This window comes from Chelonia mydas, chromosome 2 (assembly GCF_015237465.2).
Source record: "Chelonia mydas isolate rCheMyd1 chromosome 2, rCheMyd1.pri.v2, whole genome shotgun sequence".
Taxonomy (NCBI): Eukaryota; Metazoa; Chordata; order Testudines; family Cheloniidae; genus Chelonia; species Chelonia mydas.
The window spans coordinates 216,877,142-216,905,127 of record NC_057850.1 but is presented as its reverse complement, the minus strand read 5'-3'; the positions used below and the strand labels follow the sequence as shown (position 1 = coordinate 216,905,127).

General features: G+C 41.2%; 1 protein-coding gene across 5 annotated transcripts in view; it reads right to left on the bottom strand.

Moving 5' to 3' along the window:
- Positions 1 to 27,986, bottom strand: part of CDK6 (cyclin dependent kinase 6) — a 198,353-nt gene that overhangs the window by 88,405 nt on the left and 81,962 nt on the right. For all 5 annotated transcript variants that reach the window (XM_027822721.3, XM_043541202.1, XM_037890689.2 and 2 more), the window contains one exon: positions 24,406 to 24,573. In XM_027822721.3, coding sequence (XP_027678522.1) covers positions 24,406 to 24,573 — 168 coding nt within the window. The remainder of the gene's footprint in view (positions 1 to 24,405; positions 24,574 to 27,986) is intronic.

Genomic DNA, 27,986 nt, shown 5'->3' with positions numbered 1-27,986 from the left:
TTAAAAATGCATTACATACAAAGCCTTGGGATGTCTGATGTGTTACCTTGACTCTGTTGTCTTAACACTGGAAACAAAAAAGGGGCTGCGTTCTATGAAGTGGCTGTAAGAATTCTGTGGTAAAAGTTCCTGAACTGGATAGGGCATTAACATGAATGTTTTTTCTGAAGGTCACTGCTGCTATCAGTAGATTCCTCCTCTAGAGCAAGGTTGAATATCTGACCACAGAGGGTGTCCATATTTTACAGGAAGCACATGAAAACCTGGGGTGAAACCTTGGCTCCACTAAAGCTAATGGGAGTTTTGCCTCTGACTTCATTGGAGCTATGATTTCATACCTGAACATCAATATTGGTGCTTCAGTTCATCTTGAGCAAAATCTTCAGTCAACTCTAAAATCTGGAAATTAATCCACAAAATTTACTTGTTCCTGTTTCTTATCCCTTGTGTGATAATCATTTTTGTATGAGCTAAAGACGTAGTAAAGAGAGGCTTGTAAATCTAACTACTCTCTATGAACATAATGATGAGGATACTGAGTTCTGTAATTAAAATAAAGCTTATAAGCTAAAATCATTTTTACTGCAAATCCACTTGTATTTAAATTTTCAGTTATTGACACACACAGCTTTTATTTGTGTTGAAAACTGTTCACTCATTCCTAAAGTGACAGGGGTCCATCTGGCTACTGTATATGACATGGCTTGTAGCGTGTCATAAATAACAGTACAAATAATTTTTATAGCATATGGCCAAGTTGCAGTGACCTAGAAAGATCTATGATTTAATAGAAATTTTTTTGGCTTTACACTGTACACAGGATTCCCCCCCTCACCCCAAGAAAGTCTAGTCACATTTATTACAACTTTTTTTTTTTTAACAGACTGGTAAAAACTAGCTTTCTGGAATTAGGTTATGTACAGACTTTGGTCCATTTAACAAGGTCAGACTGTTTACTCTTGACCAAATTCTTTCCCACTGTAAAAAGGTACTTTTAAATACCACATTCCAAAACCAGTGCCAGTAAGTCACTGAAGCATATTTTCCCACAAGAACTGATACCATGCACAGGCCCCTCCTTATTTAATTCTTCTCGTGTTTAAATTACATAAGGTGCAGATAGTGTTTAATGTCACAAATTACTTAAAACTACCTGTGTCTTAGTTGCCCTAAAACTTACCAGTCATTTAATCCATTAATTTAAAACAGTCCCATGCATTTCAAAGCAATAGTATCCTTTCAAAAAGCTACTAGAGGGAGACAATAAAAGAAAGAAAGAAAGGACATCTTTAAGTACAAATTTCAACTGCTGAAGTAAAAGTAAAGCAAGCACAAAATGCTTGCATTTGACCTAAGGGCCACATCCCGTAGTCCGCGTAAACTGGCATAGCCAATGGGATTTGGCCTTTACGGCTACTGCAATAGCAATTTTTTTTTCAAAAAAAAAAAAAAAGCAAGCCCATAAAACTCTTTCAAGCAGTTAAATTTCCAAAGGTGTTTTTGATTTTACAAAGCCTGAATATACATATGTAAACAAAATGCCATTACATTAAGAAAGATACATATCTACCTCTGATCCCCTCTGTTTAAATGTTACCCTCAGAGCATGTTTTGAATTATATGTTCTTCATATAAACAAGGCACCTAGATTAACACTACCCTAATTGCAAACCAGGATATTTAAATTTTCTAGCAATCTTCCTAATTTCAAAGTTGATTTTAAGGAGTTTGGTTTTGTCCTTTCAAATGCAAGATGAAACACAACACATAAAAATAACTAACCAAATCTATCTCCAAATAAATATGGTTCCAAAAGAACTCCTAAACTCTCAACCTTCCAACTTCTCCCTTAGATAGGATGTGGTGCCACTGAAATTACAGCAGTGGTGACAGAAGTACGTGTATCCATAATTGCATTGTCATCACCTAATGCCTGCATATTATGCAAAAGATAGAATTATATCTAATGCTACAGATTTTATTTCTCCCTAAATATTATACTTAGCGCATATCAAAAAGTGATGTTCTGTCTAAATTATTTACACCAGAGTTGGTCAAAAGACAAAGAAAAAATTCTCACAAAAAATGTTCAGAATTTTTCCTGAAAAATTTTCAAATATATTGAAAATGTTTGATCAGCTCTAATATGCAGTTCAAGTCATGCCCCATCACCAGCACTTTGAGAGCTAAGTTTCACTGAATAATAAAAAGCACTGCCAGAAAAGGCCAGAGTTAATTGTTTTCCAGGCAGAAGGGTGGAACAAACCAAAGAAGAAAGTTCATCTCCTCCTAGAAAGTGCCCATGCCAGCATGCCAACGTGAATAACATAGATGGTTTATCTTTTCCATGTTGTTTATTAGCTTTGACTGAAGTAAAAGTGACAAGAGAAATATTAGTACTTATTCCGGTATGATGATGCAGGTATTTCAAGATGTAGTCCTAAAATCCCCTTTGTTATTTCTAACTACAGAAACTAATATGGCAAAACTGTAGCCATCTTGAAGGAACATACGGGATGACAGTGAGATATTTTGATATCTGTCCATCAACCCAACGGGCACAGCTATATTGTTTTCTCATCCTCTCCAGAAGTGCTGTCCTATAATGGTATTTGGATGACATCACATCACTTCCGAAATTTTCAGTTGACTGATGCTCTGAGATAGTTCCTGGATGTATGCTAAACATGATGACCCTGGACAACATTCAATCGTACCTACTGCTTCCAAGCTCATATCTTCTTTTCATAGTAAGTAATATATCAAAGAGTCTCCCAGATTCATCAATCTATCAAAAACACCTAAACTATAACCAAGGCTGTGAGTCTTTCACAGAGGTCACTATCTGCTGCAGCAGCCGGTGGGGCTGCTCGGGCAGCCGGTCCGGGAGCAGCGGCAGCAGGGCCCTGCCCCCAACCTAAGCAGCAGCAGTGGGGAGTCCCAGTGCCGCCACTCCACCCCCCGGAGCAGCAGCGGTGGCGGGTACCAGGCCATCGCCCCCCTGCCCAGTAGCATCATCAGCAGGGCCCCAGCCACCCCACTCCAGCAGTGGCGGGGCCCAAAGTGCCCCCGCCCCCAAGCAGCAATGTCCCCTGAAGCACCCCGCACCCAGAGCAGCAGCGTCCTCAGGAGCATCCCACACCTCCCCCAACCCCTCTCAGCACCTAAGATTTAGTTAGGGGTGTTTTTAGTAAAAGTCATGGACAGGTCAGGGGCTGGGACTTTTTGTTTATTGCCCATGACCTGTCCACGACTTTTACTAAAAATACCTGTGACTAAATTTTAGCCTTAACTATAACTTTTAGTTGAATGTGATATACAATACTTTGGCTCAGTTAACTGTACACACAGAGAAAGAATATACCTTCTAAAAACAGAATATCCTTCAACCTATAAGTATGGTTACCTCTTCTGGCCTGAGTAGTTTGTCATCAAGATCCTAAATATTGGCCGAGTCAGGTATCTCTTGGATGCAATCCGGTTTATTTATAAAGAATATGCACATAAAATTCTGTTTCCCGGAACACAGTGGGAATCAGACAGTTTCTTTGCTCAGAGTTCCAAGAGTCTTTCCAGGTAGTTCTATACCCAAAAGCTCTCTCTCAGCTTTTTCTCAGGGTGATGACTCTGAAACAAATACTTCTGTGGCTGTCTCTGGGGTTACCTTCTTCTCTTTTTCTGTTGTGTTTCCCTGCTTCTCTCATACACACATACAGTACCCTCGAATATCAGTCAGCCACCTGCATTTGCATTCAAACATCTGTCAAACCCCTCTGCCCATATAGCTCAGACAGCCTTGCATATGGCCTATATCTTGGACAGTGTTTGTTTCAGCTATCTAGTCCATAAAGGGGCTTAATTGCTTTTTATAATTTATCCTGAATGATGGGCTGTTGAAACACCCACCAGGTTCAACAATGTTTCACCCAACCCCTAGCACAACAGTATTATTGTAAAACTGGTTTTAGTCCAAAGACTAAATTGCAGCACAATCTACTTATGAAAGATTTCATAGTAGCAGCCATGTTAGTATGTATCCGCAAAAAGAACAGGAGATTATGTGGCATATATGACATTTGATGTGATATATACCATCAGTGCCAGCAATGCCCCTCTACCATGTACACTGGCCAAACCAGACAGTCTCTATGCAAAAGAATAAATGGACACAAATCTGACATCAGGAATCATAACACTCAAAAACCGGTAGGAGAACACTTCAGCCTCTTTGGACACTCAGTAAAAGACTTAAGGGTCACAATTTTGCAACAGAAAAGCTTAAAAAACAGACTCCAGCGAGAAACTGCTGAGCTTGAATTAATATGCAAACTAGAAACCATTAACTTGGATTTGAATACAGACTAGGAGTGGCTGGGTTATTACACATATTGAATCTATTTCCCTATGTTAAGTATCCTCACACCTCCTTGTCAACTGTCTAAATGGGCCATCTTGATTATCACTACAAAAGTTTTTTTCTCCTGCTGATAATAGCTCATCTTAATTAACTAGCCTCTTACAGTTTGTATGGCAACTTCCACCTTCTCTGTATGTATATATATCTATATCTATATATAACTTCTTACTACATGTTCCATTCTATGCATCTGCTGAAGTGGGCTGTAGCCCACAAAAGCTTATGCTCTAATAAATTTGTTAGTCTCTAAGGTGCAACAAGTACTCCTTTTCTTTTTACTTATGAAAGAGTTAAACAAGTGAGTTAAATGACTGACTGCTATTTTGAACGACATGGAGGGTCAGTCATTTGATTAATTTTATACATAGATGTGATGTAATTATATACACACACACACAATGTGGTGGCTTGCTGTGGAATTAATCATTTTGAATGAAAGTAAAACTCAAAACTCATGAAATTTCATCCACAAAGGTGAAATGAATGAATCCTGTAATAACAGATGTATCTTGTTCATGCCATAATGCATCAATAAAAATGTTTGTTTTGAACATCTCAAGCCTCAGAATTCACAAAGAAATGCATACCACTAACACCAGTGCTCCTTCATTACTCCTGTGGCATGCCCCTTCCCGTAATGGTGAAAGTGAAAATGAAACTAAAACAAACATTCCATTGTTAACTACAGAAAACATGCAATTTTGCATTTTAATAAAATAAAAGTAGAATGTGCGCTACTGTGGGGACTGCTGCCAAGACTCCATGGCACCAGAGAATCATTTCTGTTCAAAGGAGATACTGTGACTGGTGGTCTTTTAGGTTTATTCATGTTACATTTTTTGTAACACTATTTCCTAGATTTATTGGGTGTGTGTTGGCGGGTTTTAGAGGCTTCTGTTGAGAGCAAATATGTGGCCTCTTCACTGCAATGCCACAAAACCTGTTCAGGCCACCCCTGTATGTATAACTGACAATATGAGAGGAATGGAACAAGCAATTTATTTTTTCCTGTAAGTTATGAAAGAGTATATAGTTCTTTCCAAGCTCTGGCTCCCCTATCTATGCTTCTACTTCACTACAGCTAATGTGATGAACTATTAAATCAAAACCACTCACTCAAATGTTGGATATTTTACCTTGACCTCTGAATGGCACATGTAAATTCAGACAAAAGAGGCTTGAGTCAAAGGCTGTTCCAGGACTGGTGTATGTGTGTAAATGAAACCAGTTACACTACCCAGATCCATGTCACTGATTTCTCCCCCACTGGAATCCAACCTGCAAGGCCCTGGACCTGTGCTACAGACTGACAGATGGGCAACCACAATAAACAGAGGAAAATGGGATGAAATTAAGAATGGAAAAATATAGGTTGGATATCAGGAAAACGTTCTGAAAGCGAGATGTATAACGCTTCGGAATAGTCTCCCAATGGAATCGATGGAAGCCCTGTTGCTTGGCATATATACAGCTAAAATGTGACAAAACAACACTAGACAATATATAATAAACAACAATCTTGCACTGACAAAGAGGTGGACTGGGCGATCTACCAGATCTCTTCAACTCCTACCATCTATTGATTCCACTAAACTGAAGCTGTTAGCCATTCTCCACCAGCAACACTACACATCTACATTTTAGATGAGTAAGCATAATTTCTCCAACTGAAACTACAGCAGGAAATTTCAGTTAGGAAGTAAAATTCTGAAGCTGGAATTTGGCCAGGATCTGGAGGAAAATTAGGGCTATCTCCGCTACTCTTGCAAAAAGTGCCAGAGCCTCAATTTTATTATGACCCATTCTAAAGACGTCATCTGCAGCAGCATGGTGCCTCCTAGCACCACACAGGAATTCTGGTGAAGAGGGAAGAATGCCATTTAAATGACTCACCAACATCACTTCCTGTAACACTTCTCCCGTCCAAGTACCAACTAGGCCTGACCCTGCTTATCTTAATAGCTCTGATAAGATCACAACCTAAGGCAGCATGAGTGCAGGCTGCTAGAGTTATTTTAGTGTTTCAGGAATGGGTTTAGAATTATGTGGTAACAGTTTTGTAATTACACAGTTTGAGAGCCTGTCAAACAATCGTATTGCTTTTACAATCCCAACCACCTCAAAAAACAGTCATTTACCTCTTAGGCTAGATGTAAAGCAATTTAAAACAACGTCAAAACAATTTGTATAGAACAGTTTTAAATAACGTTTTTCCCGGACTGCACAACAGTTTCATAACAGAAAACAGTACAGTAAAAAGACAGGCCACACAACAGCGGAGCTATTTTTTATAATAAAGAGACAAAAGTACAATAACCTGAGTTTATACATCTTTTCCAGCGAGGTTAAGCACAGACCCCCATTCTTTCAACAGGGATTACATGTTAGAACAATAATGTGAAAAAACATAAGTGAATCTTGGTACCATTAGTAACAATTTAAAAAAATCTCTGATCTTATGTCCTTACCAGAGAAAGAAAGAAAATGAAGGGAAGCAGAGGGGAAAGGAAAGCAAAGAATATTACATTACAACTTTTGGACCAGTGTCTGAGGCTTGTCTATACCAAGTACTTTTTTGCACAAGTGTAGGTGCACTGGGCTGCTTACTAACTCAGGCTGGGTTGCACTGGGATAAGTCATTTTTTACACAAGTGAAGTGCATCTACGCTACAGGTTTGCGTTGGTGCAGCACACTAATGCAAAAAAACCCAAGTCAGTGATCACAGTCCATATCCCCCATTAGCTCCAGCTTCCATGCAGCAATTTTGTTGACATAGCACATATTCTCACATAGAGCCAGTTTGCTTGTTTACTGTCAAGTAATTCACTTTCTATGAAAGGCTAACAGAAAGGCTTTTTACATTTCAAGATAAACCTGGGACTGAATCAAAGCAGAGAGCTGCATTCTCTGCATTCCTTAGATGGCTTTCAGGGTTAGTGGGTATCAGCTGTAAGGAATAGAAGCATAGAACCCTGAACCAAGGTCTTGGCAGGTAGTGAATTAAAAATATGTCAGATATTTTGTTTGAAAATGTATTTGGTAAAGATGCTTGAATTTTTTTCCCAAAAACTCAAATAAGCTAACAAACTTTAAGATCCAAAAGCAGTAACTTAACAATTATGGCCAAGATTTTAAAAATTCAGTGGGAGCTGCTGCGTTTTGAAAAGCTGCTGCTTTTCAAAATCAGGCCACTTATTTTAGGTTCCTAAATATGGACTCAGAAGACTAACTTTAGGACCCATTTCTGAAATTACTGGCCTATCACAATATTTTCTCTCTCTCATGTTTATGTACTCTCTCTTTCTGTACATACACAATTGGCCCCTCTGCCAAATTTCAAATTCTTTAAGGTTCTCAGCTTGGGCACCCAAAATCTCAAGTGACATTTGAAAATGTAGGCACTTCCTATGTGATTTTGGGGAAGATTGTCATACTGCATATGAGTAAATGCAACCTTTATTCTATCATTTCCTAGCTCTTGCATGCTCGACTTTTCAATCTAAATAACACTCTTTTAACAAAATTGTTTATATATTTGTAAGTGTGTGTGTATATATCACTGTATCAGCCTTAGATAAAACCGTCACTGACCTCATAGATTCATAGACTCATAGATATTAAGGTCCGAAGGGACCATTATGATCATTTAGTCTGACCTCCTGCATAATGCAGGCCAGAGAATCTCACCCACCCACTCCTGCAATAAACCTCTCACCTATGAAGTCTATTGAAGTCCTCAAATCATGGTTTAAAGACTTCAAGGTGCAGAGAATCCTCCAGCAAGTGACCCGTGCTCCATGCTACAGAGGAAGGCGAAAAGCCCCCAGGGCCCCTTCTAATCTGCCCTGGAGGAAAATTCCTTCCTGAGCCCAAATATGACAATCAGCTGAACCCTGAGCATGTGGGCAAGATTCACCAGCCAGATACCCAGGAAAGAATTTTCTGTAGTAACTCAGATCCCACCCCATCTAACATCCATCACAGGCCATTGAGCCTCTTTACCACAGAATCATAGAATCATAGAATATCAGGGTTGGAAGGGACCACAGGAGGTCATCTAGTCCAACCCCCTGCTCAAAGCAGGACCGATCCCCAATTAAATCATCCCAGCCAGGACTTTGTCAAGCTTGATCTTAAAAACTTCTAAGGACCATGACTAGTTAAAGATCAATTAATTGCCAGAATCATGTTATCCCATCATACCATCTCCTCCATAAACTTATCGAGTTTAATCTTGAAGCCAGAGAGGTCTTTTGCCCTCACTGCTTCCCTTGGAAGGCTATTCCAGAACTTCACTCCTCTGATGGTTAGAAACCTTCATCTAATTTCAAGTCTAAACTTCCTGATGGCCAGTTTATATCCATTTGTTCTTCTGTCCACATTGGTACTGAGCTTAAATAATTCCTCTCCCTCTCCGGTATTTATCCCTCTGATATATTTATAGAGAGCAATCATATCTCCCCTCAACCTTCTTTTGGTTAGGCTAAACAAGCCAAGCTCCTTGAGTCTCCTTTCATAAGACAGGTTTTCCATTCCTCGGATCATCCTAGTAGCACTTCTCTGTACCTGTTCCAGTTTGAATTCATCCTTCTTAAACATGGGAAACCAGAACTGCACACAGTATTCCAGGTGAGGTCTCACCAGTGCCTTGTATAACGGTACTAACACCTCCTTATCTCTATTGGAAATACCTCGCCTGATGCATCCCAAGACCGCATTAGTTTTTTTTCACAGCCATATCACATTGGCGGCTCATAGTCATCCTGTGGTCAACCAATACTCCAAGGTCCTTCTCCTCCTCCATTACTTCTAATTGATGCATCCCCAGCTTATAACTAAAATTCTTGTTATAATCCCTAAATGCATGACCTTACGCTTCTCACTATTAAATTTCATCCTATTACTGTTACTCCAGTTTACAAGGTCATCCAGATCCTCCTGTATGATATCCTGGTCCTTCTCTAAATTGGCAATAACTCCCAGCTTTGTATCATCCACAAACTTTATTAATATACTCCCACTTTTTGTGCTGAGGTCAGTAATAAAAAGATTAAATAAGATTGGTCCCAAAACCGATCCCTGAGGAGCTCCACTGGTAACCTCCCTCTAGCCTGACAGTTCACCTTTCAGTATGACCCGCTATAGTCAACCAATTCTTTTTAACCAATTCCTTATCCACCTTTCAATTTTCATATTGATCCCCATCTTTTCCAATTTAACTAATAATTCCCCATGTGGCACTGTATGAAACGCCTTACTGAAATCTAGGTAAATTAGATCCATTGTGTTTCCTTTGTCTAAAAAATCTGTTACTTTCTCAAAGAAGGAGATCAGGTTGGTTTGGCATGATCTACCTTTTGTAAAACCATGTTGTATTTTGTCCCATTTACCACTGACCTCAATGTCCTTACCTACTTTCTCCTTCAAAATTTTTTTCCAAGAACTTGCATACTACAGATGTCAAATTAACAGGCCTGTAGTTACCCGGATCACCTTTTTTCCCTTTCTTAAAAATAGGAACTATGTTAGCAATTCTCTAGTAATACGGTACAACCTCTGAGTTTACAGATTCATTAAAAATTTTTGCTAATGGGCTTGCAAATTCATGTGCCAATTCTTTAATATTCTTGGATGAAGATTATCTGGGCCCCCCAATTTAGTCCCATTAAGCTGTTCGAGTTTCACTTCTACCTCAGATATGGTAATATCTACCTCCATATCCTCATTCCCATTTGTCATGCTACCTTTATCCCTAAGATCCTCATTAGCCTCATTAAAGACTGAGGCAAAGTATTTGTTTAGATATTGGGCGATGCCTAGATTACCCTTAACCTCCACTCTATCCTCAGTATTTAGCGGTCCCACTTCTTCTTTCTTTGTTTTCTTCTTATTTATCTGGCTATAGAACCTTTTACTATTGGTTTTAATTCCCTTTGCAAGGTCCAACTCTACTTGACTTTTAGCCTGTCTCACTTTATCCCTACATGTTCTGGCCTCAATAAGGTAGCTTCCCTGGCTGATCCCTCCCATCTTCCACTACCTGTATGCTTTCTGCTTTTTCTTAATCACCTCTCATAGAATCATAGAATATCAGGGTTGGAAGGGACCTCAGGAGGTCATCTAGTCCAACCCCCTGCTCAAAGCAGGACCAATCCCAAACTAAATCATCCCAGCCAGGGCTTTGTCAAGCCTGATCTTAAAAACATCTAAGGAAGGAGATTCTACCACCTCCCTAGGTAACGCATTCCAGTGTTTCACCACCCTCCTAGCGAAAAAGTTTTTCCTAATATCCAACCTAAACCTCCCCCACTGCAACTTGAGACCATTACTCCTTGTTCTGTCATCAGCTACCACTGAGAACAGTCTAGATCCATCCTCTTTGGAACCCCTTTCCGGTAGTTGAAAGCAGCTATCAAATCCCCCCTCATTCTTCTCTTCTGCAGACTAAACAATCCCAGTTCCCTCAGCTTCTCCTCATAAGTCATATGTTCCAGTCCCCTAATCATTTTTGTTGCCCTCCGCTGGACGTTTTCCAATTTTTCCACATCCTTCTTGTAGTGTGGGGCCCAAAACTGGGCACAGTACTCCAGATGAGGCCTCACCAATGTTGAACAGAGGGGAACGATCACGTCCCTCCATCTGCTTGCAATGCCCCTACGTATACATCCCAAAATGCCATTGGCCTTCTTGGCAACAAGGGCACTCTGTTGACTCATATCCAGCTTCTCGTCCATTGTAACCCCTAGGTCCTTTTCTGCAGAACTGCTGCCGAGCCATTCGGTCCCTATTCTGTAGCAGTGCATGGGGTTCTTCCGTCCTAAGTGCAGGACTCTGCACTTGTCCTTGTTGAACCTCATCAGATTTCTTTTGGCCCAATCCTCTAATTTGTCTAAGTCCCTCTGTATCCCATCCCTACCCTCCAGCGTATCTACCTCTCCTCCCAGTTTAGTGTCATCTGCAAACTTGCTGAGGGTGCAATCCACACCATCCTCCAGATCATTTATGAAGATATTGAACAAACCCGGCCCAAGGACCGACCCTTGGGGCACTCTGCTTGATACCGGCTGCTAACTAGACACGGAGCCATTGATCACTACCCGTTGAGCCCGACAATCTAGCCAACTTTCTATCCAGATTATAGTCCATTCATCCAGCCCATACTTCTTTAACTTGTTGGCAAGAATACTGTGGGAGACCATGTCAAAAGCTTTGCTAAAGTCAAGAAACACCATGTCCACTGCTTTCCCCTCATCCACAGAGCCAGTTATCTCGTCAGAGAAGGCAATTAGATTAGTCAGGCATGACTTGCCCTTGGTGAATCCATGCCGACTGTTCCTGATCACTTTCCTCTCCTCTAAGTGCTTCAGAATTGATTCCTTGAGGACCTGCTCCATGATTTTTCCAGGGACTGAGGTGAGGCTGACTGGCCTGTAGTTCCCAGGATCCTCCTTCTTCCCTTTTTTAAAGATGGGCACTACATTAGCCTTTTTCCAGTCATCCGGGACTTCCCCGGATCACCATGAGTTTTCAAAGATGGCCAATAGCTCTGCAATCACATCCGCCAACTCCTTTAGCACTCTCGGATGCAGCGCATCTGGCCCCATGGACTTGTGCTCGTCCAGCTTTTCTAAATAGTCCCGAACCACTTCTTTCTCTACAGAGGGCTGGTCACCTCCTCCCCATGCTGTGCTGCCCAGTGCAGTAGTCTGGGAGCTGACCTTGTCCGTGAAGACAGAGGCAAAAAAAGCATTGAGTACATTAGCTTTTTCCACATCCTCTGTCACTAGGTTGCCTCCTTCATTCAGTAAAGGGCGCACACTTTCCTTGACTTTCTTCTTGTTGCTAACATACCTGAAGAAACCCTTCTTGTTACTCTTAACATCTCTTGCTAACTGCAACTCCAGGTGTGATATGGCCTTCCTGATTTCATTCCTGCATCCCTGAGCAATATTTTTATACTCTTCTCTCGTCATTTGTCCAATCCTCCACTTCTTGTAAGCTTCTTTTTTGTGTTCAAGATCAGCAAGGATTTCACTGTTAAGCCAAGCTGATCGCCTGCCATATTTACTATTCTTTCGACACATCGGGATGGTTTGTCCCTGTAACCTCAATAAAGTGTCTTTAAAATACAGCCAGCTTTCCTGGACTCCTTTCCCCCTCATGACAGGTTTCAGAGTAACAGCAGTGTTAGTCTGTATTCGCAAAAAGAAAAGGAGTGCTTGTGGCACCTTAGAGACTAACCAATTTATTTGAGCATGAGCTTTCGTGAGCTACAGCTCACTTCATCGGATGCATCCGATGAAGTGAGCTGTAGCTCACGAAAGCTCATGCTCAAATAAATTGGTTAGTCTCTAAGGTGCCACAAGTACTCCTTTTCTTTTTCCCCCTCATGTTATTCTCCCAGGGGATCCTGCCCATCAGTTCCCTGAGGGAGTCAAAGTCTGCTTTTCTGAAGTCCAGGGTCCGTATTCTGCTGCTCTCCTTTCTTCCCTGTGTCAGGATCCTGAACTCAACCATCTCATGGTCACTGCCTCGCAGGCTCCCATCCACTTTAGCTTCCCCTACTAATTCTTCCTCTCTGAGATGCTTGCTCATCCAGCTTGGTGTACAACTCCTGCCTATGAATTTTTTCCCCTTTCTTGGGATGCAGGCTTCCAATAGCTTCTGCAGCTTTGACTTGAAGTAATCCCAGGCCTCCTCTGCCTTTAGATCCATAAATTCTTCAGTCCAATCCACTTCCCTAACTAATTTCCTTAATTTTTGAAAGTCAGCCCTTTTGAAATCAAAAACCCTAGTTGCAGATTTATTTTTGTTAATCCTTCCATTCAGTTTGAACTGAATTAGCTCATGATCACTTGAACCAAGGTTGTCCCCTACAACCATTTTTCCTATGAGGTCCTCACTACTCACCAAAACCAAATCTAAAATGGCATCCCCTCCAGTTGGTTCAGCAACTACTTGATGAAGGAATCCATCAGCTATCGCATCTAGGAAAATCTGAGCCCTATTATTATTATTAGCACTTGTCCTCCAGTCTATATCTGGGAAGTTAAAGTCTCCCATGATCATGCAGTTTCCATTAGTATTTACTTCATTAAAAACATTAAAGAGGGCTCTATCCATATCCAAATTAGATCCCGGCGGTCTATAGCACACCCCAAGTACTATCACAGGGGAGGCTCTAGTAGTTTTCTTCCCCAATGTGATTTTTGCCCAGACGGACTCTGTCTTCTTCATTCCATCGCTTCTTATTTCTTTACATTCTACCTCATCATTGATATACAATGCTACTCCACCACCTTTACCTTTATTTCTGTCTTTCCTAAACAGCACATACCCTTCAATAGCTGTAGTCCAATCATGACTACTATTCCACCATGTTTCTGTTATCCCTATAATATCTGGTTTCACTTCCTGCACCAGCAGCTCTAGTTCCTCCATTTTGTTACCTAGGCTCCTCGTGTTGGTGTACAAACATCTTCATTTTTGCTGTTTGGCCTCGCTCACATTCTTTACCCGATTAGGCACGGACATTCTACAGCCAATATGACCTATTAGACTGGTATTCACACTGCCCTTCCTCCTTATGTCCATTCTCCTACCCACGGCTGTATCCTTTCTTACTTTGTTTTCTTCCCTCTCAATACTAAAATCCGGCGTGGAGATTACCTGGACATCTCCCAACCATCTCCCCCAAATTCCTAGTTTAAAGCTCTCTTAATCAGTTGTGCCAGCCTCCATCCTAGAAGTCTATTTCCTTCTCTACTCAGATGAAGTCCATCCCGAGAGAACTGTCCTCTGTCCATGAATGCCTCCCAGTGGCCATACATCCCAAAGCCCTCCTTATAGCACCACTGCCTGAGCCATCTGTTGATAGTCATAATCTTGTCACACCTTTGTTGCCCTTCTCTAGGAACAGGCATCCCACTGAAGATCACCTGAGCCTCGATTTCCTTAAGCGTCTTCCCCAGCCTGGCATAGTCTCCCTGGATACGTTTCAGCGAGAATCTACCGGTATCGTTTGTTCCCACATGAAGGATAATTAAGGGATTCTTTCCTGCTCCCTTTAGGATCCTTTTCAACCTCAGGTCCACATCCCATATCTTAGCACCTGGAAGACAGCACACCCTCCTATTCTCTGGATCAGCTCTGGTTACAGGCCTGTCTATTCTTCTCAGTAAGGAGTCCCCGATCACGTGGACCTGCCTTTTCCTGGTGATGGTGCGATTTTCCAATCTATCCCCTGTTCCCTCTGGCTGCAAGTTCTTTCCATTCCTATTCTCCCTTGTAATCCTCTTCAACCCATCCTGTGTCCTCCTGGGGTTCATATTTGGTGTAGTCTTCATTGACTCTTCCCATTTTCCTATAGGACTAGCCACTCTTCTCTTCTTCCTTGCCCTTCCACCTTCAGTGACCACCTGCTGAGCCCCTTCTTCATTTTCCAACTCTGCAAACCTGTTCTTGAGCTCTATTTCTCCTTCACTAGCCCGTCTTTTCCTCTGCCTGGTTCTCTTAGTCACATGCTTCCACTGTCCATTTTCTTCACCCAGCAGTCTCCCCTCAGAATTCTTCAGTCCTGCTTCCATCTGCAAGTCTGAGCTTTTCCCTTCAGCTGCCTCATGTCGTTGCTCCATCATCCGCTCAAACCCCCTTCTAAACTCAACCAGACTTTCCACCTGCATCTCCAAATCCTAGGATCTTCTCTTCCATCAGCTCTATCAGGTGGCACTTCATGCAGACAAAACTCTTTCCAGGTACCCCCTCTAGGATCATGTACATACTGCAGCTTCCACATCCAGTCATCTTCTTTGTGTCTTCCACTACATGGGTCACTCCCACTGCTGCCTCTGTATCTGTCATAGCCTTCCCACCTAAATCCTGTTAATCTGGGAAACACATATCACACCAAAACACCACCACCCACAGCAAAAACAAACCCCAAACAAGCACCACAATACCTTCTCCTCTAACAGAACTCCCATTCAAACTCCCCTGTTTACAGCTCTGTTTGCTGGCTCCCGTGCTACTGCAGCTGTCTGTGCCGCTGCCTGACTGGTTAGCTACCTTTATAGGACCCCTAATCAGAGAAGCCCGCCCCCTAATCAGGGCTCAGCTTCTCTCCCAGCACAAAGCTCCTACAAGCCTCTACACATACAAATAATACAAATACAAAGCCAAATACAAATACCTTCTCCTCCTGAACAATCTACTCTTTTCATTATCTTTTGTGAAGGTGAAGCATGAAGTAGAACCGGTCTATCTAGGTGTGACCTTAGACCGCACACTGAGTTCCCATGCCCACCTGAAGAAGACAGCAGCTAAAGTTAAGACACGCAACAATCTTCTTAGCAAACTGGCAGGTTTGTCATGGGGTGCTCGTGCTCCAACTTTGTGGACGTCAGCTCTTGCCACCTCGTATTCGGTGGCGGAGTACTGCGCACCAGTTTCGAGTCAATCATCACACACCAAACTGGTGGATACACAGTTACATGCCACCATGCGTATCATCTCTGGCACCCTGCGTCCGACTCCACTCCCATGGCTTCCAGTTCTGAGCAATATTGCTCCTCCTCATATCAGACGAGAGGTTGTGTTGGATCATATTAAAGAAGTTCTGTATTAAAATCAAAAATGAGTTTGATTCCCCATACTTTAAATTCCAGGGTATTACTAATTAAGAGGTCTCTTGGTTTTTGGTACTGTTTCTCTCCCTCTGTGTGTGAAACTTGCAAGTTGCTAATTACGTTAGTACATTCTAAGACAGAGTCTGTTCTCAAAGCAATTCACACAGAAAGAGACTCAAAGCAATACTCTGTAACAACAGAAACAGCACCCAGAGGCTCCCCGCCCTTTTGTTGTATTCATCTCACTTTGTTAACAATTGTGATTAAAATAGAGATAGAGGATGTATGTGGATGGATGCTTGGTGTGGATAATAACTGAATGATCAGGGAGGTGCCAGCCTAAGAATCCAGTGTCCATCGGCTGAAGAAGGCGGCAAGTGGAAATAACCAGAGGACCCCCGGAGGGCAGACTGGAATCCACCCAACAGCCTCAAGAATGGGAGAACCAAAGAACAAGATAACAACTGGCAGCACGGAGCCGTCAGGAATGTGCCATCTGCTGATTGATTCAGCAACAGCATGATGAAGCAATTCCCATAGACTGGCATAGGAAGAAATTCCTATAAAAATGGACTCTAGAAAGTGAGAACTTTGGGGTCTGATTCTGCAAACCAACTTCCAGGAGCATCAGATGAGCATCTGACAAGGCCCTGCTCCCTCCCCATGTCCAGGCCACCTGGCCAGTGGCTTGGCATGAGCAACTTTAAGGCTGGTAACTATGATAACAACCTTGCAGAACCTGTGTGTGTGTGTGTATGAATGAATGTGTGAATAAATATGAAATTGAATGGAATGTTACAGCTATAACTAACTGCTTACTATGATTCCTTCTGTATTCACAATAAACTGTGGCATTTTGCCTTTTCCCCTTTAATAAGATCCTGCTGGTTTTTATTTTATTGGTATAACAGTTGCCACTGGCAAGTTACTGAAGAAAGTGCACACCAACTCAAGCCTGCTGCTGCACAATGACCTTTATAAACCACCAGCTGCACGTTTGCCATCACGTTGCCCATTATGGTCTCATCCGCCATGCCAGGATGTTTGGGCAGAAACACTCTGGCAAGAGGAATAGTTATCTGTTATAATCCCCAACCAGTCCCTCATCGCTGACCCCACAATTTGCCTGCCTGGTTTTGACCTGCCCCATTGTCAGTGATCCCTGTTGAACAGGTTCTGGACCGGGCAAGGTCTCTGTGCAGCCAACAAGTATCGCTGGGGCCTTTGTGACAGCCCTTTGTGCAGGTGTGGCGCAACAAAGATGATGATGCACATTGTCAATGAGTGCCTGCTGACTAGGTTCAGCAGTGGCCCAGAAGAACTGCATCACGCCACTGAAGATGCCATCGCTTGACTAGACAGCTATGCACATGCTAAATAAAATTATCTTTTGTGTACAGACCCAAGCCACATGATCCACAACAGCCAACATGAGTTTACTCAATCTAGCTATAAATATCAGATTATTTTTAAGTGTCAGCTTGAAGTTTTGCTATCATCTTACTGAAAATTATTTTTATTCTTAAGATGACTCTAGACATACATCACTCAATATATTTCTCATTATCAAGTGCATGCAATGGAAAGAACCTCGCTGGGCAATGTTTAAGAGGATGCATTCCAGAATCCTTCAGCTGCCCTGTACCTGCATTATGAGAAATTAACTCTTCCTGGACAAAACCTGAATGACAGGGCTTTTTGTGGAGAACTCTGTAGTGGTAGGGAGGGAGGACTGAATTCAACCCTTCAGAGTGTGGGCCAGCTGTGGGACTGCTTAAACCAAGGTGCATCCATTGGCAACTAACTATGCTAGCATAATGGATGATGCAACCTCCGCAGGAATTTTAGACTGCTGAATCTGTGAAATCATGGATCTAGTAGCTCTTCTTTTGATCATCTCCCAATGTCTCCTTCTTCAACCTTCCTATTCAAGGCAGCTTAGAGCACCCTCTGGGACAGACAGGGAGAGAGTTCCCTGCACAGCCCCTGTGCCTGCACCCCTAATCTGTAGAGGGTATAGCAGGGCTGTAAAGTGGATCCTTCATACTTGGGCGAATATCATGGAAGACTGAAGATGAAAGCAATAAGTAGAATTAATTTTTGTAAGGAAAGGAAACCAGAAAAGAAACCAGCTGCTTTGGACTGACCCTATTAAGGTTAATTGGGTAATTACCTTATTGCTGAAGATGAAGATACTGTACTATGAAGAAAAAAGAAAATCTCCACTATATGCAGTTATAAAGGATAGTTTCCAACAGATACCAGATTATCCTTCCAACTGGCACTGTGATTTCAGCCAGTTAGTTCTGGAAAATCTGAGATAATAACTACACATGATACAATTTAAAATCTTCTCCTGGGTGAAACTGAGAGTCTTACATTTATGGGACTGTTGATTATCCCAGATTTTGGGGAAAAACACACAACAACTTTAGAAAAGCAACCAGTTACAATCATACTGCATTCCTGGGTAAACACAATCTTTTGACAGAACTCCAGACTTCAAGAGCACATATTTTGATACTCTGGACATCCATGTGTGACTCATTTTCTTTCTGAGGGCCAACTGGGTGGACTGGAGAAAAGCGCTATGAGCTACAGAACTGGAGCTCTGAGTTCAAGACCTCACAAAAACTATGACTGGGAGAACCAAAGCAGTGTTGCTCCCATATTAGAGTGGGTGAAGTAATGTCTTTTATCGGACCAACATGAAAGAGACAAGCTTTCGAGCTACATAGAGCTCTACAACACTCGCTCCCATATGTCAGTGATAAGAAGCCTTACATTCTTCAACACAAGAGAAGACGACAGTCATCTCAGACAAACAACAATCATGGGGTCTAAAAGTATGTTTTTCTGCCTGGGCTATAGGAGAGAAAAATAAATGACGGTAGAATCACCTAGGATTACCTCTTTCTCAGAGCCCAGATTTCAGCTGTGAGTCAGTAAGCTACTTAAGCATGTGCCTAATTTAACTGCAGTGGGACTACTTATGTGTTTTGTGTGAGAGGATTCCACAGGGTGCAGTACAAAATGACATACGTATGGGTTTCAGGGGAAACAGAGCACCAGGATCAGGCGGCCAGAAAAACAAGGAACCAAAAGAAAAAGGAACTCTCCTTTGCCCTTATTGTGTCCAGTCTCCAAAATCATATATTAGTTCAGATGAGAGCTTACACCCACATTATTTACTAAACAGGTGGTATTTATTAGCATCTTACAATGCAATATTGGGTAGAAAACAGAGAAGCATTCATTCCTCTTTGGAATAGGATATTTTCTATCTTTTTTGTTACTGTTTTTGTTGCTGTAACTAATTTATATATTTATTTTTACAAAGTAAGCCCAGTTAGTGAAAATTATTTTATGCTCCCTTGCCACTATACCAACAAAATGAAATCCAAGTTGCTGCATGATGTGACTTGTAAACCATTTGTGCTGAAATGACTGCCAGGAAATGGATGGAAAATCTTTATCCTGAAGAAACACTCAAATAAAATGCTAGCATAATCTGAAAATGTTCACTGAAAGTGAGAGTTGCGTTTTTAAAAATTCTCAATCTCTTCAGCTGATCCCAGTATAAACAATTTAGTGCATTAGCAGAGAAACTGATTTTTTTCCCCTTAGTTTGAGCAAATCTGAAAAGAAGATTATTTTTAAAGGAAAAGAAAGCAAAATAAAACAATTTTGTTTGCATTCCAGGGAGGAAAAAAGTCAGCAGCTCTGCCATCTAATCTAAACCACACGTTTTCAAAAAGGCTACTATGAGTGTTTTACAAACACTAGTCTCTTGACAGTTTTGCTTCATTTTTTTGGAGTTATGTCATGATTTAAAATCTTGACCATCGCAGCTTGGGCTAGACACTGTGATCACAATTAGATGTGTTCATCTCACTTTGCTTTCTGATACCCAGCAATTCATAGATATTTCCTTTCTTTAAGGCAATCAGCTGGCATTGAAGAGGCATGTTAACAGATTCTGAATACTAACTGGCTTTTTTTTTTTTTTTTTTAATAATGTAGCCCCTACCATTTTCATTTGTGGATCCTAAGAGACACCTGTCCCTCCGTATAGAGAAAGTTTTGCCTACGCTAGAATGTAGTGTCCATTTTCCTGAACCACAGAGAAAAGCTACAGTTCATTTACTTATCCATTTAACTCTAAAATTACATAACTATATCAACCCCTCTTCTCCCTTCAACCCTCGCTGCATCTCTTGTTATCACAAAGCCTATTCAAAAAGTTCCCAAGAGCCAAGACCAACAGCAAGACAATCTAACTTCATATGAAACTGAAAGACTGATTCATTCTTCTCCATCCAAGAAAAAGCCCAGACATGATTTTTTCTAGTGCTGTTATTTCAGATCTGTATGACTTCTTGGTTTGACCACAGCTGGGACTAGTATTCTGACCCCTAACCATGTGTCATGTTATCCTGAACATTTTATTCATTTACTGGAGGAGGTATCAAGAGACTTTTTCTTTAAATGACAGCACGATGCCCAGGGGACTGACCTGCCAGAAGAATTCTTTAGCATTGTAGAAGTAACTGGCTACCACAGAAAAACTGCTTTGAAGTTACTCATTTGCGGCACCCAATGAACTAGAGCTGTGTCAATTCTTTTTACTGGATTACTTTCATGGCAAGCTCTTTTTGTCCCATCTGAAGAGTTCCTTTGTGACCAAAGAATGTGGATGTATCTTGGGACTGATCTGATACCTCAAAAGATGATTCTTGTAGCTTATCTTGCTGTAAGCTCTCTGCTGAAGGAAATGATGCAGAACTCTCATGTCACTGGATCAGAGTGCTAGCTCCTACAATGTATTTCTGTCATCTGACTGTGCATGCTATTGCTTTTATGTATGATATTTCAACCCAAACCCCTACAGTGTAGGAATTTTATTAAATTAACACATTGCTAAAGGGGTCTTGGTTATCATATTTTACCATTCGAGAAAGGAGCATTCCCCTCAAAGACTGAAACTTCAGGCCGCATCTTGGTCCCACTGAAGTCAATGGAAGTTTTTCCATTGACTTACAAGGAAGGGGCTACAAATTGGACCTCATTGCATTAAGAACCAATAATTTGCCCAAAGAGATGTGGTGGGGTGCGGGTATAAAAGTTTTATTCATGGAATTTTAATGGAAGAAACAATGCATAACAAATGACACAGCACATCACCGAACCACAGATAAAGTTCATCTAGACTAAAATGTGTTAGCTAACACGTATTCAGTAATGTGTATTAAACAACAGTTATTACCTAGACAGTGATGTTTAAAATCATGTGAGATAGCCCTGTTATAAACAAGGATCCCCACTAGGTTACAGCATAATCAGCCACCGTGATTTTAAAGGCACTAAACTACATCTATGCTCGGTGCTAAGCAGTGTTTCCAATTATGCTAGGCCTGTTCAACACTTGGAAGTTTTATCGGTATCACTATTTGATTGAGGGATATGATTTACCAAAATAATTATACCAGTAGAAATCCTAGTGTGGACACCATTATACCAGCATAAAGGTGCTGGTATAGCTTATTCTTCTTTCCGGGAATAAGCTATACTGGTATAAGCACTTCTATACTGGTACAATAGCATCCACTCTAGGGGGACTGTACCACATTAACAATATAAGTATAGTTAAAGTGGTACAATTTTTATGTGTAGACAAGCTCCTAATCTAGACAGACCCTTTGTCTACAGTAAGGGCTGAATCGTGTTTAAAACCATGTAAATACATATTAGCTAATGGGTTTTTAATATCACCCATTTTAGCAGTCTGGACAAACCAAATATTAAATGTCACCTCTTTCTGTTTCACCCAGGAGTGCTGACAATGGGCTAATACAGGCAGGTTTCAATGCATTCTTGCCTTAGCAAATGAGTTCTGTTCCTTGGGCTTCTGATCCTTTGCTTTTATTCCTCTGGCAGAATTCATGACTACAGAAGAATCCTTGATTAGCTTAGTACATGGCTTTTCCCTTGTTTTATAGACTATTTTAAAAAACGCTACTGGCAGGCTCAGCAACTCCTCACAATTTCAGATGGATGCAGTTTCCATTTATGGTTCAGTGGAAAGAGATACTGGGGCTGTGACTGTTTCTGATTGATCACCAGACATATAAACAGCTACTGCAAGTTCAAAGAGAACCCATCACACCCTCCCCCTTCTTTAATACTTCCAAGAGTCTGATCCAGTGCCCACTGAAGTCAGTGGAAAGATTCCTATTGTCTTCAGAGGACTTTGGATCAGTCCCTAAGAGACGTTCTACAGGCAATGAAAAAAAAAACCAAAACCAAAAAAAAAAAAAAAAAAACCCCAGCACAGCGACTTACCAGTCTGCACATGTCTGAAATGCAGAAGATACTTCCCTCTGTTTAATAACATGATGATATGATTTTCTGTTTCTTCCTGTCTTCATTCATGCTGAAGCAGGAAACCAGACTAACATTCTGTCATGCTTTACAACTGTGGTAGGGCTCTTGCAGGTAACTAATTATATTGCTACGGGCTGGGTGAAATCTTGTTATAGGCGGAGTTAAAATCTCTTTAAACTGATGTGTGAATGACTTCCCCATTTAAGAGAGATCAGGTGGGTGAAGAGTGATATATTTTATTGGACCAACTTCTGTCCCGAAGAAGAGCTTTGTTTTAGCTCAAAAGCTTGTCTCTCTCACCAACAGAAGCTGGTCCAATAAAAGATATTACCTCACTCACCTTGTCTCTCTCATATCCTCGGACCCACATGGCTACAACACTGCATCCCCCATTTAAATCAGTTGTACTAAGAGATGGTTAAGGGGCCACACCTAAAATAAGGCCTAATAGAGTCTGTCCAGAAACTAGTACCAGTGGGTGGAGGGTTTAACTGGGTATTCTAACCAGGTGGAGGCATAGGGAGTTTGAGAGAGGAGACACAGAAAATGTGAACAGGTAAGAACAGACTGAGTGGGAGAGAGAGCCTGAGGGAGAGGCTGAAAAAGCATATCTGACCCTGGAAGAAGTTGGGGATAGGTTTTTTGGGTCAGGGATGCAGGCTGAAAAGACTTTGGTGCTGTGAGCAAAAGAAGCTATTTCCTGCTCTTTGATCCCCTCTGAGTTCACAAATGCAGGATTTTGTCCATTCTTTGTGCATAAACAAAACTGCATGAAAGAAATACCTATCACCAATTTCTACTCCCAACTGGAACATCCACAGAGCCCCGCATTTTGATTAGCCGCACGGGACAAAAAGGGACAACAATAGCAATGGATTACTTTTTATCAACGAGATCCGGATGAATGTATAAAATAAAATATGTAAATGTAATGTATATTACTTTCAGTTTCTTTCCTTAGCAATCCTACCTTTCCTGTCCTAAGTATAAGTGACACTGTCCTAGTATATATGGCACTCAGGACGGCAAAGGGAAACAAGAGAGCTAACAAGCAGAACACAAAACCAAACTAATACTGCTGTGAGAAACTACTAATAATACCTAACAGGTAGCACATTTACTCTTCAATGCATTTATAATCACTCACTAATTATCACAATTGAGAAGTATGGGAGTAAAAAGTATAATCCACATTTACACATATGGAAAAATGGCAAGATTAAGTGTGGGATTTTCAAAAGTACCAATGTGGTTTAGGAGCAAGACAATAGGACTTGTTCTCTTAAATAACTTCAGCACTTTTGAAAATAATACCATAATCGGATGGCCCAAGGCTATATACAGAGAGAGTCAGTATAACAACTGGAATTAGAACTTGGGAGCTCCCAGCACATTATCCTATGCTTAAACAACCAGTCCATGCCTCAGCCCCACTAATCAGTCATTATGCAATCTTGCCCATATGCTCAGGGTTCAGCTGACTGCCATATTTGGGGTCGGGAAGGAATTTTCCTCCAGGGCAGATTGGAAGAGGCTCTGGGGGTTTTTCGCCTTCCTCTGTAGCATGGGGCAAGGGTCACTTGCTGGAGGATTCTCTGCACCGTGAAGTCTTTAAACCATGATTTGAGGACTTCAATAGCTCAGACATAGGTGAGAGGTTTATTGCAGGAGTGGGTGGGTGAGATTCTGTGTCCTGCGTGTGCAGGAGGTCGGACTCGATGATCATAATGGTCCCTTCTGGCCTTAATATCTATGAATCTATTAATCTAATTTAGAATCAGTCATCAGTAATAGATTACTTTTACAGAGTAACCAAAGCAACTACTCAGTCCTAATTGGAAAGCTATTTTTCTTCACACACATGTGCTCTAAAATGGAGAGGGTTTAAAAACACAGTTATAACTCTCAGGATCCATTGACTATAATAATATAGGGAACAGAGCATATTAGTGAGGGTAAAATAACATTCTGAAACTTACCACTGAGGTAAGAGCCATCTGAAAACTATAGATTCGTGCAAGGCCAAAGTCAGCTAATTTTATCTGCCCACTGCTTGTCACGAGGATATTTTGTGGTTTCAGATCACGGTGCACCACTCGGTGTGAATGTAGAAAATCCAGCCCTCGCAACAGCTGAAGCATCATGTCCTAAACACAAACAATAAATAGTAATCAACAGAAGGTGAAAAATAAACAAAGTCTCACATCTGCAAAATGAAGTTAAATAACTATTGACTTGAATATGTGCACAAGAGACAAAAGTGCCTATTAGACAGGATGTTGCTAGAGCCAGCTGATTTGAACAGATGTACTTGCCAAGGTAATTATCATTTCTAGTTGAACTATTTGAACAAATTATTTGATGTTGATAAACAGAAGTGCGAAGACCGATCAAAACATGTTAAAGAAATTATAGATAAAAATTCTGTATTATAGCAAAAGCATGCCCATAAACCCCCAAAACAACTTCAAGAGCAAATTATCTAGGTCAGAGGCTGGCAAAGCAGCTGTTCTGCACTCAGTTTCAAGCCACGTAGGACATAACTGAAGGAGAAGGATTCCCATCAAATAAATGTGTTCCTGGTCCTGCCTCACTGAAGTCAATGGGAGCCTTAGCATGGACTTCACTGGGCACAGGATTGGGCTCTATATGAGAATATTAAATCTTAGCTAATTGGCACTGTCAAAATTGTAGTTTTATATTCAATCTACTGTATAAAACTTACAAAATATGTCAGGGTCTATCTTTTGCTCTGTGTTTGTGTAGTGCCTGGCACAATGGGATCCTGGTCCATGACTAAGGCTTCTATGCACTACGGCAGGGGCAGTCAACTATTTTTTTTGTCAAGGTCCAAATTTCTTGATCTCAAGGTCTAGTCAAGGTCCAGACTCCAGAGAAAATAATAAAAAATAACAACAATAATGATGATAAATAGTAAATAAAAAGATTTCAGGGTCTGTTCAAAAGTGTCTGGTGGTCTGGATTTTGGCTGCGGTCCATCTATTGACTACCCCTGCACTACAGTAACACAAATAATAAGGTTTCACTTTTTTGCTTTCCATATAACATAGTTATAGTGACACAATATTTTATAACATTTTCAGTGTTAAAAAGAAACTTTTGTATTGGTGTTCATTAGGCATTGTTTTACAACAGTCACAATAACACAAAAGCAAGGAATCAACCAACAAATACTTCTCAAAACACAAACACTAGAAATCCAAGAATTTAAAAATTCAAGAGAAAATATCAACAACAAAAATCACATCTGAAAACTGTGTACCTAGCATTGCTACAGGTAATTTCTAAGGTCACTAATAAGTAAAAGGAATAAAAGAAAAATTTCTCTCTCAATTTTTTCAGGTTCTTTATTTTGTGCATTTGACAGCAGTTTGTGTAGTCAGTTTCACTGTCTTGGTGGTCCTATATGCCCTTCCCCAGGCCCTGCACAAGGGTATTTACCAGAGACATTAGCAACAAAACTGAAACTGAAGAAGTAGATGGAAGGAACGTACAGAGACAAAGGGGAGGAGAGGTGAGCTGAACATGCTTCGTGTTGTTGCTCTGGGGTCCACCCAAAAGACCCTTCCATACATCATCGGGGAGCAATCCCCCCCCCCCAACATTTAAAACAAAGGATACAAAACTTCAGCGCATAACTGCTGAAAGGTAGTACTATCAGAAAATTACAATGATGATACCATCCCCAATTACCACATCTCCACCAACAGTCATAAGAAAATAGAATAATCTAGCTAGAAACCCCACAAGGGACAAAACCACACTCTTGACCATTATACTGATGGCTTCAGGAAAAAAAACTGACTGTGAAATGCTTAACAAACTGTTAGGATATAGATATTCAGGTCTGTCTGTAAAGGCCTATAGTCTAAGAATTTAGGTGTATTCTTATCACTTGGCTAATTATAGAGGTATAAAAGAAAGAATCAAAATCACTGTCTGCCAGTGTAAGGGCCTTGTCTTACTGTGACAGTCTGAGGCCCTGTGCTTAGGCTGAGGCCTCTGGCTAAGCAACAGAGGCAGCCATAAGCTGGGAAGTGAACGGTCACATCCTCACATTCCAAACTAGTCACATTGAAAGAAGGTGCTATTGGGCTCTTAGGAATACAATCCTGTCCTGATAGTGCCTATCACCTGCAGAGAAAGGGAAGTGCCTAGAAAATGTAAAAGGAAACTTAGTTTGATAGCATCCTGTCTGGCAAGAACTCACTTATCAATAGCTGGGATGTGATATCCTCACTTCTGTATTGTTTTGTCATTATAGTTCCTACTTTGCTATTGTTTGTCTGTATAATTTCTGTCTGGTTCTGTGATTGTTCCTGTCTGCTGTATAATTAATTTTGCTGGCTGTAAACTAATTAAGGTGGTGGGATATAATTGGTTACATAATCATGTTACAATATGTTAGGATTGGTTAGTTAAATTTCAGGAAAATGATTGGTTAAGGTATAGCAAAGCAGAACTCAAGTTTTACTATATAGTCTGCAGTCAATCAGGAAGTGAGGTGGTGGGGATGGGTGGGAGTGGGTGTGTGGGTGCGGGAAATGGGAACAGGGAATGGGGGTAAGGAAATTGGAATCATGTTTTGCTAAAGGGGGAAATGGGAACAGGGAATGGGGGAAGGAAACTGGAATCATGTTTTGCTAAGGGCAGGAATGGGAACAGGGACACAGGTGTAAGGCTCCGTGGTGTCAGAACTGGGAAGGAGGATATTAAGGAAGGAAACTGGAATCATGCTTGCTGGAAGTTCACCCCAATAAACATCGAATTGTTTGCACCTTTGGACTTCGGGTATTGTTGCTCTCTGTTCATGTGAGAAGGACCAGGGAAGTAAGTGGGTGAAGGAATAAGCCCCCTAACACAAACATCATATCCACCACAATCTCTCCACACCAAAAGGACAACTACACAGTCCCTGAAATCCAACTACCAAATGATCAAAACAGCAGACAAAGAGCCACCATCATAGTCCTCAACTGTGATGACTACGTTAACGAGGCCAAGTGACAGCTCTCCGATATCAGCTACTATATAGAACTCAAAGACACCACCACCACCACATTTTATCTAGGAATTTAAGGATATCATCAAATCTTTCCCCAAACAACTCCAAGAGAAACTCTACAACCTCACCCCACATGAACTCCTCAGGGACCTTCTACGTGCTTCCCAAGGTGCACAGACAAGGAAACCCAGGAAGACCCATTGTATCCAGCCACAGCACTCTTATTGAAGGCGTACTGGGACTCACAGAAACCATCCTCCAACCACTCACCACACGAAGGGCCAGCTTCGGCGAGGACACAATTGACTTCCTCCAGAAACTCCACAACATTAATAGCCTCCCTCAGAACACCATCTTTGCCACCATGAATGTCCCAGTCCTGCACATCAACATCCCTCACAATGATGGCATTGCTGCCTGTCTCAAATATTGACAAGATAATGAACAACCCAGAGATATCCACCCCAAACACACAGTCAAATTCCTCCATTTCATCCTCACCCATAACAATTTTACATTCAACAAAACTTTGTC